General features: G+C 24.4%; 2 protein-coding genes across 2 annotated transcripts; one reads left to right on the plus strand and one right to left on the minus strand.

Annotated features, from left to right (window-relative positions):
- Window positions 1-4,253: 4,253 nt before the first annotated feature.
- On the plus strand, window positions 4,254-4,415 carry BGW36DRAFT_309879 (uncharacterized protein; the record flags this gene model as incomplete). The annotated part of the gene is made up of 1 exon (XM_046212445.1): window positions 4,254-4,415. A coding segment is annotated over one exon (162 nt), but the record flags the coding sequence as incomplete, so codon positions are not given.
- Window positions 4,416-8,417: 4,002 nt separating this feature from the next.
- On the minus strand, window positions 8,418-10,126 carry BGW36DRAFT_434229 (major facilitator superfamily domain-containing protein; the record flags this gene model as incomplete). Its single annotated transcript, XM_046221388.1, has 3 exons — window positions 8,418-9,011; window positions 9,063-9,985; window positions 10,054-10,126. The coding sequence occupies 3 exons, from the start codon at window positions 10,124-10,126 to the stop codon at window positions 8,418-8,420; spliced, it is 1,590 nt and encodes a 529-aa protein (XP_046065115.1).
- Window positions 10,127-15,743: the final 5,617 nt, after the last annotated feature.

Below are 15,743 nucleotides of genomic sequence, written 5' to 3' on the forward strand. Positions count from 1 at the left end.
AGCTATTTAGCTGTAAAAATTCTGTTATAGCTCCTTAAGCTATATCTTATTCTTAATTCTAAATCTAATCCTATCTGTCTGCTCATCTATCTAGTCTGACTAATCAATTATCAATCTATAATCTTATCTATTTATTATACTCTAATATTATATAGCTCTAGTTATTATAGATTGATTTAAAATATCTATTATTCTATAATTCTTATTTCTATTATAGAATCTAAAAGAATTCTTTATCTATACATTAAAATATCTAACTGAATAATTCAATTATTATTAATAAGTTTATAAATATATTAATAATATTACTATTAAATAATAAAAGAAACTATATTAAGCTAAACTTAAGCTTAAAATTATATAGCTTAAAAATTAATATCTTAATAAATTCTTAATCTATAAAAAGAGATATCTATCTATAAATAAATAATTTATAACTATTAAAAGAATAGTTATAAGAAATTTAATAATAATATTTATAAATAATAAAAAATAGAGATTTAATATTATAAAAAAAAAAATAAGCTTTAATTTTATTTATTTTAATTATTAATATCTCTATATTTATTTTAAATCTTATTTTATTAAATTCTATTAAAAACTTTAAAGCTATTACTATAAAAATATTTATATTAATTAATCTTTTATTTATTATCTCTATTAAATCTTCTGAATGCCTGTCTGATCCTAATAAATTTAAAGAAGAATAAAGAGATCTCTGTTAATTTATATTATAAATCAAAGAAAAGATGATAATTAATTTTAATTAATATTTAATTCTATAAGTCTAAATAATCTATATTATAAACTATCTATTTAAAACTCTATATACTCAAATTTTACTTTATATTTAAAATAGAATTTATTAATTATTTAATTATTAAAATATCTTATATATTCTTAAATATTTATTTAGAGATCTAAATTTAATTTATATTATTTATAAAGAATTATTCTATCTCTATTAAATAAATAAAGAATTTATTATATTCTTTATTAAGTTTTAGATTTTAATATTAGATATTAAGATATAGAAAGATTTATTAATTATTTTATTAAAATAAGCTATTAATTATAAACTTAAAGATATATTATTTTATAATTCTCTACTATTCTATAAATATTATTAATTTACTATCTTTCTATAAGAATTAAAGAATTATTAGATTTAGTATAAGAATAATTTATATATTTAGAATTATTAAATCTTTTTTTAACCTATTTTAGCCTATTTTACTTCTATTATTTTATTAATTATTTAAGAAGTTACTTTAAAAGTTAAAATATAAAATAAAATTATAAAAAGAAAATTTATTCTAATTTTAAAATCTATAGATCTATTTAAAATCTTTAGCTAGCAGATATATAATAAATATTTTTATTATAATACTAAGAATCATCTAGTTAGAAGCTATTCTCTATCTAATAATCACTCTATCTACTTATAGAGTGTCTATGTTAGCTCTTCAATTAAATCAAAAGATTCTCAGTCCTTATTCTGCTCAGTCTTACTTAATAAATCAATAAATAGTATATATCTAGCCTAAATCATAATTAAATGCTCTATACACACATGATTAAGATCTTTATTACTATTTTAAATGGAATCTCTATTAAAAAGAAATCTAATATTCTTAATTAATAATTTTATCTATTATACTATATTAAAAGGAAAAGAATATCTTAATCTATATAATAATAGATTTTAATATTAAAAAAAAGTATTTTATAAATAAAGAATAGATCTTTAATTATAGTTTATAATTATTATCTCTAAAATAACCCATTTAATTAAAGATATTTAATAATTAGAAAGCTAAAATTAATCTAATTATTCATTATATTAATATATATTTAAAAATCTATAATCACTTTAAATAGAAAGTATTATTCTTAGTTATTTAGCTTATCTATTATTTAATCATTCTAGGATTACTTTAACTAAAGAAATATAATCTTTAGATAAGATAAGCTATTTATAATCTAGACTTTAATAATAACTATTACTAGAAATACTATAATATTCTTATCTATTTAATTTATATTAAAACATTATATAATATACTAAAAAAGATCTATTTAAATTAAATATTTAATTGCTTTAAAGTCTTTAAGAAATAAGATATTATTATTATAAGCTTAAAAGTTTATATTATTTATTATTAAAAAGAATATAGAATCTTCTTTTTAATTCTAAATTAAATTAATATTATTTTAAGTTAGATTAACTTTATTCTAGATTATTTATTAGAAATTATAAATTTAGTTATTAAACTATCTAAGGAATTCTAAAACTATTTAGATATTTTCTCTTTTAAGAAAGCTGAATACTTATTATTTTATTATCTTTATAATTATAATATTTAGTTAATTAAAGAGACTAATCTACTATTTAATCTTTTATATTTTATATTTTAAGAAGAATTTATTATTTTAAAAGAGTAAATTATAAAGAATTTAAAAAAAGGGTTTATCTATTTTAATTTATTCTCTACTGTATTTTCTATTTTATTTATTAAAAAGTTTAAAGAAGGCTTATATTTCTATATAGATTATTAAGCTCTGAATATAATAACAATAAAGAATTATTATTTATTATCTTTAATTAAAGAGATATTGAATAATCTTAATAGAATAAAATATTTTATAAAAATTAATATTATCTTTATATTTAATAAAGTAAGAATATAAGAAAGCTAAAAATGATTGATAGTTTTTTATATTAGACTTAATCTATTCAAATTACTAATGATGTTCTTTAATATAATGAAAGTCTCTGCCATATTTTAATGATTTATTAATAATATATTAAAAGAATATCTAGATCTATTCTATATTACTTATTTAGATGATATTTTAATATATAATAGAATAAAAAAAGAATATATATAATATATCTATCTAATCTTAAAAAAGTTAAAAAGAGCTAAATTCTATATTAAATTATTAAAATATAAGTTCACTGTCTCTAAGATTAAATTCTTAGAAATCATAGTTAGCTATAATAGCCTATGGATAGATTCTAATAAAATTAAAATTATTATTAACTGAAAGACCTTGATCTATATAATTAATATATAATTATTTTTAGGATTTACTAGATTTTATAAATATTTTATCTAAGATTTTTTGAAATTTACTATACTGATAATTAATCTAATAAAAAAAAGATTAATTTTATTTAAAATACTATCTACTAAATAGTATTTAAGATTCTAAAAACAGCTTTTATTATTATTTTTATTCTATAATTCTTTAACTAGAAGAAGAAGATTATTTTAAAAATAGATATATCTAACTATATCTCTATCAAAATTCTATTTTAATATAATAAGAAGGGCATACTACACCCTATTATATTCTTTTTAAAGAAACATACACTAATAGAGTATAATTATAAAATTTATAATAAAGAATTAATAGTTATTATCTACTATTTTAAAGAATAACATTCTAAACTTAAAGATATTTAATCATTAATAAAGATTATTACTAATTATTAAAATCTAGAATATTTTATAATAATTAAACTCTTAAACTATCACTAAGCCTATTAATCTAAATTTCTATTCTAATTTAACTTTAAGATTGTATACTATTTTAATAAATAAAGAATTAAGCCTAATATTTTAATCTAAAGATTATAAAATCTTCTAAAAAAGAAAGATGAACGATTATTATATCAAAACTAAATTATATTAAAAAAGAAAAATCTAATTATAATAAAAAAAGATGAATTATCTAATCTTATTAAACTAGCTAAATTTAATATTATATCCAGTTTAATATAAATATTAGCTTTCATTAGCTAAAAAAGAGTTAGATTCAAGCTTTCAACTATTATTGAATTATCTACTAATTTTAAAGATCTATTTGATATTATATATCCCTAAGACAAAAATATATAGTTAATATTTAAGATATTATAAAAAAAAACTCTATAATATCTAAAAATAATCTTAATAAACTATAAAAAAAAAAATAACTATCTATTATACTAGAACTATCTCTATATATTTAATAATAATAATCTAAAAGTTAAACTATTATAACTCTATCATAATAAATCTATTTCTAGATACTCTAAATATTTTAAGACTTATAAACTTCTATTCTAAAAGTATTACTGACTTAGAATGTATTAATATATAGCTTAATAGATTAAGAACTGTTATATCTATTATTATATTATCTTATCTTATAAAGTCTATCAAAAAATTCTCTACCTACTACCTATCTTTAAATAAGCTTAACAAGATATATTAATAGATTTCATCATTTATCTATCTACTAGTCTAAGATTTAATATAATATTAATAATGATTGATTATCTAATTAAAATAAGACATTTTATTTTCTATAAGGGAATTTATAATGCTAAAAAAACTATTTATTTATATATCTATTATATTTAGAAATTATATAGAATTTTAAAAACTATTATATCTGATTAAAGAGCTATATTTATTAATAAATTTTAAAAATATTTAATCTACTATTTAAGAATTATATCTCTACTATCTATAGTCTATCATTTTAAGACTGATAGTTAGACTGAATATATTAATATAATCTTAGAGCAGTATTTATATATATATATATTTTATCTATAAAATAATTGGATCAACTAGCTTTTCCTAGCTGAATTTATATCTAACTCAATCTATTTAAAAACTATAAAGATATCTCTATTTTATACTAATTATAGATTTTATCTAATTATAAGATTCAAAGCTATTCTAATCTCTAATAAATCTGTTAGCTATAATACTAAAGAGTTCGCTTATTATATAGAAAGGATTATTGACTTTATTTGAATTGAAATACTGTCTATATAAGCCTATTATAAGACCGCTATAAATAGATATTACTAATCTATTTATTAATATTAAATAAGTTAGAAGATCTAATTAGATATTAGAAATATCTAAACTTTCTAACTATAGAAAAAGCTAGATTAAAGAAATATAAAATCTCTTATAATTATTAAAGCTATTAATCTAAATATATACTAACTAGATTTATTTATAAATTTAAAAATATATTTAATATTCAATATTAATTTATTTTATTCTATTAAGAAGAACTCTATCTTTAAATAATAATAGAAACTGTTCTTATCTATCAAAGCTGATAGTATAACTGAATGAAAAATAGAAGATATTTTGGACTCCTATTAAGAAAAATAAAACTATGAATATCCTTATCTAAAGTATACTATTAAATAGAATAGCTATAATAAATCAACTAAAGAGTCTACTAAGTACCTAGAAAACACATAGAAAATTATTATTAACTTCTATTAATAATATCTTTAGAAATCTAGATCTAATCTCAATAAAGCTTAGTTTTAAGAGAAAAAATATTATTATAATATTAGCTCACCTATCTAATCTGCTAATCTATTTCTCTGGTCTAATCAAATATAACTATAGTTACATTTTAGTACAACTTCAATAAAAGCTATCTAGCTATAAGAATCTTATTGTAGCTTTTTGAGCTATATCTTATCCTTAATTCCGAACCCAACCCTATCTATCTGTCCGTCCGTCTGGTCTGACCAGTCAATCGTTAATCCACGATCCCATCCGCCTGCCGCACCCTGACAGAATATCTATTCTTTAATGATACTGAGTATTAGAATTATATTATTATTTATTATAATTAATAGTCTTATTAAAGTAATATTTTTTTAATATAATAATTAATTCTATTTAATAATATTTATTTTATATTATTTTTTAGAATTAAAATAATAATTCTTTTATTATATATTAAAATCTATTCTAATTATTATTAACTATATTAAGAAGTAATATAATATATTAAATTATATAGAGATTTCTTAAAGATAATTAATAATAAAGTATAAAGATTATTAAAGATTAAAAATAAAAATAAAATATAATTAAAATAAAAATAATGTTTTAAAGTATTATAATATTTTAAATAAAATTATTTTATTAATCTTTATAGTATAATTAATAATAATAATTATAATAATTTATATTAAAGAACTATACTAAGATAAACTAGATATATAAAAATAAATATATTTATATAGATATTATTTCTATATTATCTTTATAATCTATTTATATATAGATTATATATTTAATTATTTTTTTATCTTTTTTATATTTCTTTTATACTCTTATTATATACTTAAATATAGATATTTATATAATATATAATCTTATATAAGTAATAAACAGACTATATACAGTTATAATAACTAGTTAGCTATAGTATTAGCTGCTTTAACAGATACTTGTCCTAAAGTGGCTTAAGACATCCTAATCTGTCCTTAGCCTTGCATATGTTGGTTTCGTAACACAAACCGAACCGACCCACTTTTGGGTTTGGTTCAGAAACTCAGGACCAGAACCGAACCAAATGACAGCCTAGATATAATCTATTATATTAATTATTTTCTATTATAATCTTTATAGTTATATAGAGATCTATAATAAAGCTAGTCTTATTAAAGTTATAAATATCTTTTAATAAATTGATATATTTATATCTTACTAATCTATTTAGAATTATATTGTAAGAAAAAAAGATTAGCTATATCTTATATAAAAAAATGTTAAAAAAATAATTTATATTTATCTAAATCTAATATTTATTTGATAAATGATTTCTTTTTAAATTTAATTAATTTATAATTATTAGTATATTTTATAGCTTTGAATTATATTTTTTTTAATCAGTTTTAAAAAGTTGTATAAGGAATAATATAGATCTTTGTAGCTTTATAAATACTTAAAATATTTTTATTTTTTAAATTAGAAATAGTTAATTGAACCTTTTTCTCTATTTTAATTGATTTTGAAAGATCTTATTTATAAATTGGTGGTATGGTAATGTATTGAAATTGTAAAATCAATATAGAACGTGTTTTTGGGCGGAAGTGGGCGGGTGGCTGTTGTGGGCGGGTGGCTGTTAGGTTACGTTAACGGAACGTATTCCACGGGCATTTGGAACACCTGTGTAATCCATATAAAATGGCCTTTTTTAAAATCTTAATATCTCAACAAAATTATATGAGAATTATAGCTTAAAATTCAGTATATTATTTATATAATAGTAAAAAAATATATGATTAAATAATTTTTTAAATAACTAAGTAGATATCAAAATTACATTAAATTATATAAAATACCAAAAATTACGTTATATTTTAGGTATTATTTCTTGGTTTTAAATTATTTTCTTATATTTTTGAATATATTATTAATAAATACATTTTATTTAACATAATAATTTTTAAACAATAATGTTATTATTAATATATATTTCTTTTTATTAAATTATTTTAAAATTACTCTGATTTAGGCTGTCATTTGGTTCGGTTCGGACCGAACCAAACCCGAACTGAAACCCGAATGGTCCGGTTCTAGTCCTATATACAGTGAACCGAAGTGGTTCAATTCACTAAATCCAGAACCATTGTAACACGGTGTCTGGATAGACTAGATGTGGGTGAGTTGAAGCTTCGCCAGTTGATATTAATGCTAAAGAGCAAGGCTACTAGGAGGAAGTTATCCGTTTAGGTTATATAGTTAGAGAAGGCTTTGAGCCAAAGTCTATTTGAAGCCGAGTAGGCTTATATTGAAAGTTATGTCAAAGATTGTATAAAAGATATTGCTTGGTTTTCTCCCTTCAGATGGGAAACTAAGCTTATATGTCTGAGTCTATATCTCAGGTTATTGATATCTAATCTAACTAGATAAAGTTATATATAGCGAGGTGAGGGGTACTGGCATCATGCCTGGAGTCTTATGGTATCAATTTTGATATATCACAATTGACCCCGGGGTATCCCTGAGCCCCCCGGTCCTGCCGGATTAGGCTTGAACATGCTCCCTGGGTCTATCCCTATTACAAATATTTAAAACTAATTAGAGATAATAATATAGAAGATTAAAAGCTTAAACCTCTAATAAACCTTTAGAAGTCTTAATGATATATAATCTTTATAGCTTATAGCTGGGTAAGATTGTAAAACTTGAATAAATAAATAAATATATCAATACCTTGCACTGAAAATTCCGGGGAGGGGCGGGGGTCGGGAGTCTCTACACAACCTGACTACCATTTTTTCACAATTACTACCAGTCTAAATACTCGTTGTATAAATCTATTCTAATTATGCTTGATCGTTTTGGAGTCTTCAACTCTCATCTAGTCAATACACCACCTCTGTCTTCGTAGCTTCTTCGCAAGAGCTGGCAAGTTCCATTCTGCAACATAAAACCCATGGTTGCCGAGATAATCTACCATATGTGCGCATCACAAGAGGTCGGTCACCTCCCAACTTGAGCTTGTGTATTACCATGTAATATGTAGTGCCAGAGGCATTGTCACTAGGTATCAAAGAATGATCGATGAGTGATCAACCCTTCAACCATTCAACCCTCCGTTGAATCAGCCTTTTCCCCTTCCTTTTGATTCTTGGCCAACTTTCGTCTTCGATGATCTTTGAGTAGAAATATAACGGCGAGAACAGTGCCGAATGCTGTCAACCCGACAGAAAACCAGAGAGTACCCCGGTAACCATTAAGCAAGTCTGCCTCAGTGTGTCCGCCATTGTTGATCTGAAGTTCAATTGTACCAGCGAAACCAAGACCTAGCGATATACTGTAGACAACAATAGTCATGATCACACTGGATCCCATGCCCTGGTACTGTCGAGGCACTGCGTTCGAGAAGATGATCGTGGCAGCAGGCAACGATGAATCCATTGCAAAGGTGGCGATGATGGTGGCGAAAAAGAAGTAGGTCCAGTACGTCGTGTGTATGGGTCGCAAGGCCATGAGAAGGGAAGTGAGGAAGTAGCAAAGCATTGCGAACAACATAATGGACGATGCTGGAACCTTGTTGATTATTTTGCCAACGACCAATGCTGTTGATATGCCGGTGACGAGGATAGGAGAAAGCCATGCAGCCAGTTGAATGGGAGTTTGGCCACCGATATCGAGGCATATTCGGACGACGTAGAAAAGCTAGACACATCGTTAGTATGACATAATTTCGGGACAAAGATTAGTACTTACCCAGATGCCAAATGTAGACCAGCCCGCTGCTGTACAACCGAAGACGAAGGCGATGTCGGAAGTGAAGACTGCGACAGGTAGGATTGGATAGCGAGCTAGGCGAAGTTCGATGTAAAAGAACGCCGCCAGGAACACTAAACTGAGGATCAGGCATACATAGACGTAAGGTTCGTCCCACGTAGTGACCAGACTCTGATTCCAGGCGAAGTTGAACAGAACCAGAGCTGTCACACCGCTTGCACCTCCCAGGAGATCAAGGCGGTCCAAAGTTTCGCGAATAGTTCGTCGCTGTTTTTGCTCACCCTCGACAGGCATGTTTGGAATTGCAACGATAGCGAGGACGAAAAGAAAGGCAACCCCCAAAGCCTGACTCCAGTAGATCCATGGCCACCAAGCCATGGCGAAGAGGGGCCCAAAGAGGAGACCTGCCATCGCACCGACTGGGGCTGATGCAGCAAACCATGCGAACCCCATGTTTCGAGGGCCCTGGGAGAAGCATTTGCCCATGATGGCGAGTGCATTAGGCACAGTTAAGGCGGGACCAAGGCCCTGCAGGACACGAGCAAGGATGTAGACGGGGTAGCTGGAGTAGACAGAGACTCCTGCCATCATGCTGGTCAAAGCAAGCCAGCCCATACCGATGATGAAGATTGCCTTGTTGCCAAACTCATCACCCAAACGTCCTCCGATCAAGATGAAGGTGCCTAGAGTCAAGCCATAGCCAGAGATTGTCCATGAGAGTTTACCAGGCTTGGTGACACCAAAGGATTCTCCAATTATTTCGAGCGTTGTGAGGGTGTTGCATAGACCCAACTGATTGGTGAACATAGATGAACACACCGTCATGATGAAGATGATCCGCCGAATCAAGTGGTAGTCATCGGCAATGTAGGCATATTCATCTTTCGTGGTCCGTGCAGAATCTGTACGAGTTAGTCAACGCGTTCAAAAGGCCTCCAGCTTTTGCAGGATGTCTTTAAGGGCTACTCACCATCACCATTCCTCGATGGAATTTTGGAATGATGAGATGAAGTTTCCTGCCCTTCTAGAGATGAGGTGATCATTGTGACCAGGATTGAATGTTACCTGACTGTAGTGATGGGCGAAGAGGCTTGCGGAGAAAGGAAAGAGAATTAAATTTATGGAAGATGAAGAGAGGGGACTAAAGAGGAGGGCACCGCCAAACCCACCTGCCTACAAGCGCAATGCGGTCTCTTTCGATGCTGTCCGGATATCGATTTGTCAGAATCCATTTCCGGAGTAACATAATCCACAGCCGGACCGCCCACCCAACCGACCCTCCCACTTCCACCCAAAAATGCGCTCAGTATTGATTTCAAACACTGATTTCTAACCTACATAGTGAATTATACACAAAAAATTAATGACCAATACGATTAGGGCTTTGAGGCCTTCTATGCCCAAGAATATTACACTCACTACGCCGGAATTAGCAGCGTACAAGTGCTTGCGAAGCTGGCAGCTCAGGACTTAGCCAGAGCAGTAGTAACACTTTGAGATACCTTAAGATAGCTTCATATAAGCATCTAAGCTTCATCTCTAATAACTCCTTACTCATAAGTTATCTACTTTTAGGTAATCCATATTTTCACTTCTTTTTCTTATATAGGCCTTATAAACCATAAACTTTTTCTCTAGAAATATAAGATTATTTATAATTATCTTGTTAATTAAACTTAAAAGACTTTCTATACGCTGTAACGGCCGGGTTGGCACCTTGTTTGCCTCAGGCGGTTAAGGTGGCTAGGGCTGGGGCTAGTGGGACATGTGCCACGTGGCACATGCCCTACACCAGTTATCTATCCGTAACACGCGCAACTGTACATAATTCTTTCTTTATACTTAGAATTCTCATTTAATAATATCATAAATTCTTATTTATACCAATTATAATATAATGTTAAGTATTATTTTTTTATTTTCTTTTATTAATTACTTATATAACTTATCTACTCTTTATAGTATAAAAACTTAGTAAGTTAATCCTATAAATCTATAAATCTATAAATAAACCACTATAATGGTATAATCTAATGACTATGAAGCTACTAGTAAGTCTAATAGTGAAGAATACTCTAATAATAAAGAGTTAAGTATAGGTTTAGAAGAGACTAGCAATAAAGAACACTATTTAATTAGTTTATTTAAGTAATTTAAATAGTTAATTATTAATAGAAAAGTGTTAGTTTGTTAAGAAGAGTTTATTTAATATTACTCTACTGATCTAGAATGTGTATATGATTTGTTCTACACTTAGTATGAACAATATAAAAATGAAAAATAGAATTTCTAAGATGAAGTCTTTCTTATATAGATCTAATAATAAGAGGCTGAAGCTGTCAAGATTTATTTAGAACAAGATTATTATTGTAACAGGGATAGACCCAGGGAGCATGTTCAAGCCTAATCCGGCAGGACCGGGGGGCTCAGAGATACCCCGGGGGCAATTATGATATATCACAATTGATACCATAAGACCCTAGGCATAATATCAGTATCCCTCACCTCACTATATATATCTTTATCTAGTTAGATTAGATATCAATGATCTAAGATAGAGACTTAGATATATAGATTTGATTTTCTACTTAAAGAAAGGAAACCAAGTAATATCTTTTATATAATCTTTAATATTGTAACAGGGATAGATTCAGAGAGCATGTTCAAGCCTAATCCGGCAGGACTAAGGGGCTCAGGAATACCCTGGGATCAATTATGATATATCACAATTGATATCATAAGACCCCAGATATGATACCAGTATCTCTCACCTTATTATATATACTTTTATCTAATTAAATTAGATATTAATAATCTAAGATAAAGATTTAGATATATAGACTTAGTTTTCTATCTAAAAAAAGAAAACTAAATAATATCTTTTATATGATCTTTAATATAACTTTTAATATAAAGATTATTTAATTTTAAATAATCTTTAGCTTAAAGCTTTCTTTAATTATATAATCTAAATCAATAATTTCCTTTCTAATAGTATTTCTCTATAATATTAATATTAATTAATAAAGCTTTAATTTATTTATATTAAGTCTATCTAGACACCTCTAGACACAATTCTATTAGATTATATTATATTAAATATTACTTTCTACTTAAAACTAAATTGACTTTAATAAGATATTTAAAAATAATATAATTATTAAATCTTTTAATCTTTTAACTCAGAAAGTTTCTAAGACTTAATAATCTAGAATTATCTCTAAATATAACTAATAACCAGTTAAAAAGCAAGACCGCTCAAAACAGATCTTAATAAATTAAAATATCTTAAAAATATTTCTTAATTAGCTCTAACTAAGCAAAAAAAAATCTACTAATAACTAAAAGAAAATTAAAATTCCTAATTCAATATATTTTACTATTAAGCAAATCTATAACTTTAAGATCTAGATAAAAAATATAAAAAATAATATTTATAATTACTTAAAAACCTTCCTAATTAAAACTAATGAAATTTAATATACTATAGCTTAATTTATGAAAAATCATTATACTCAATAATATAAAAAGCAGCTTTTTTATTATATTTTAGAAATATAATTTTAGATACCATATATATAACTAGTTTATTTTTTATATAATAATATATCTTATAATTAATACTGAATATTTATTTAATAGAAATACTAGTTAATTCTATAATAAGAAGATCTTTAGCTATTTAAACTATTATAGAATATTTAAATTTAATTTGTTTCTATTAAGCTAGGCTGTCATTTGGTTCGGTTCTGGTCCTGAGTTTCTGAACCAAATCTAAAAGTAGATCAATTCAGTTTAATCTCTAATATTGGAATTAAAACTAAAAATTAAATAATTCTAGCTCTTTAAACTAAAATTAAACCATATTAAAGAAGAATTATTAATTATAGTTAGATTAGTCTAAGTCTAATCTAGTTTTTATTTAAATAATTAAACTATATCAAAGAATTTTTAATTATAGTTAGATTTTATGTTTAAAAATATATTAAAATCTCTTTAAATTTTAGTAAATTAAATAGATAAATAATATAAAAATTAAAATTAATTATTTAAATTATAATTTTCTATTTAATTATTAAAATATATTAAAAAATAAATAAATAATAATAAATATTATAAAATAGATATAGAAATATATATATATATTTTTTTTAATAAATAGATTAATTATTAGCTATATAATATAATCTAAAAAATATAAATAAAAAGTAGAAAAGGTATTATTATTATCTAAATAATTCTTAAATTATAATTTAAATATTGAGAATTTATTATAATATTTATAAAAATATTTAAAACAAAGTTCTAATTTAAAAAATAAAAATTTAATTTATAAAAAGCTACTTTAGAAATGATTATATAATCAATAATAATTATAAAGAATTAAGGTTAATTCTAAATATATTAATATTATTAATAGAAATTTAGATATTTAGATAAAACTGAACTAAAAATTCAAATTGAATTAGACCTAAATGGGTTTTAAAAAACCATATGATTCTAGACTTGATGAATTAAACTACTTCGGTTCGCTGTATATAAGATTAGAACCGGACCATTTGGGTTTCAGATCGGTTTTGGTTCGGTTTGAACCGAACCAAATGACAGCCTATTAATAGGTTAAGTCTGATTTTAAATAATATACTCGCAATGCTATTAAAAATATTGAATTTTATTAAGTTTTAATATCTAATAATATTTTAAAAGCTAATTCTTATTAATGTAAAGTTTTCTATATCTTTTTAAATTTATATTTTTATATTAAACTAAATTATAGCACTTTACTTAACTTTTAAATCGAGTTAAATTAGAGTTAGAATTGTTACTATTGATTGTTATCATAATATATCTTATATAGAGATATACTAAAGATAGTCTTATTACTTGATAAATCTTCTATAAGGGTGACAGGGCTGGGCGGCCTGCCATTGGCAGGCAACGCCCGTATATACGGCTTCCAGGAGGGGGTCCAAGGCCCTGCCAGCCCCGAGAAGGCCCCCAAATCGCCCTGCGCAGATAAGCGGATTGGGGCGACGAAAAAGTCAGATTAGCTATAACGTTTGAAACCAATTGGGGGCGGCAGCGCGAGAGATTAAGGGCTTAGGCCCCTAATAAACCCCTAGAAGCCCTAATGACACGTGACCTTCATAACTTATAGCTGGGTAAGGTCGTAAAACTTGAATAAATAAATAAATAAATAAATACATCTTTAGATTGATTAATATGATAAATCTTTTTAGATTATGCTTTTTTATATACTAATAACTACTATACTTTCTTATTAGATTTGATCTAAAGAGATTTCTTTAGAATTAAATTCCTTTGGGACTTTGATAATATTAAGTTTATCTTTTAGTAGAGGCTTATCATTCTTATTCTTAATTATGTAGTATTCTAGAAAATAATGATTTAATCTACTATATTTATATTATATATCCTACTTTCTAGATACTTTATTAAATATATCTTTTTATTATAAGGCCTTTCTAGGCTCTATATCTATAAAATCATTTAAAGAATATTTTCATTTCTAATTTTAGATTTCATTTAAAGCTAATTTAGCTTTAATTTAATACTAAATAATTAAAACCTTTTCTTTAATTTTAAATATTAAAATTATATTTTTATTCCTTTATATATTTCTATTTATTAATTTAATATAGATATTAAGCTATTAATATTAAATCTAGAAGCTTATTAGAAAGTTAAGTTGTTTTAATTAATTTCTTTCTAATTCTAGATAATAGTTTAATTAGAAATAGATAATATTTTAAAATATTATTAATCTATATTTTAAAAGATATTTTCTTTCTGATTTTCTTATATAAAAGTAAGAATTTAGAATAAAAAAATTAAAAATTTTAACTACTTATTTATATTAATTTATTAAATTTAATTATAGTATTAATTTCTTAATTTTATAAAAATTTAATTTAATCTTCTAGCTAAATCTTAAATTAAAAAAAAATAATATTTTTTTATTAATTAAAAACTATTTTTATATTATTAAGTTTAATAATTTTCTATAAGTTAAATCATAGCATATTAAATTTTATTAGTTTTAGTTAAGAAGGTTTTTAAATGATTATAAATATTATATTTTATATCTTCTATCTAAATCTTAAAGTCATAGATTTATTTAATAATAAAATATATTAAATTAAAAACTTTAATTTCTTTTTAATTATTAATAAATTCCTTTTTACTTAGTTAAAGCCAATTAAAAAAGATTTTTAAAATATTTTAATCTATTAAAATCTATTTTAAACAGTCTTACTTTTTAGGCTGTCATTTGGTTCGGTTCTAGTTCTGAGTTTCTGAACCAAACCTAAAAGTGGGTTGGTTTGATTTAGTCTTTAATATTGAAATTAGAATTGAAAATTAAATAGTTCTAACTCTTTAAATTAAAACTGAATTATGTTAAAGAAGAATTACTAATTATAATTAAATTAGTCTGAATCTGATCCAGTTTTTATTTAGATAATTAAATTATATTAAAGAATTTTTAATTATAGTTAGATTTTATCCTTAAAAATATATTAAAATCTCTCTAAATTTTAGTGAATTAGATAGATAAATAATATAAAAATTAGAATTAATTATTTAAATTATAATTTTCTATCTAATTATTAAAATATATTGAAAAATAAATAGATAATA

This window comes from Talaromyces proteolyticus (genome assembly GCF_021365285.1).
Source record: "Talaromyces proteolyticus strain PMI_201 chromosome Unknown BGW36scaffold_23, whole genome shotgun sequence".
Taxonomy (NCBI): domain Eukaryota; kingdom Fungi; phylum Ascomycota; class Eurotiomycetes; order Eurotiales; family Trichocomaceae; genus Talaromyces; species Talaromyces proteolyticus.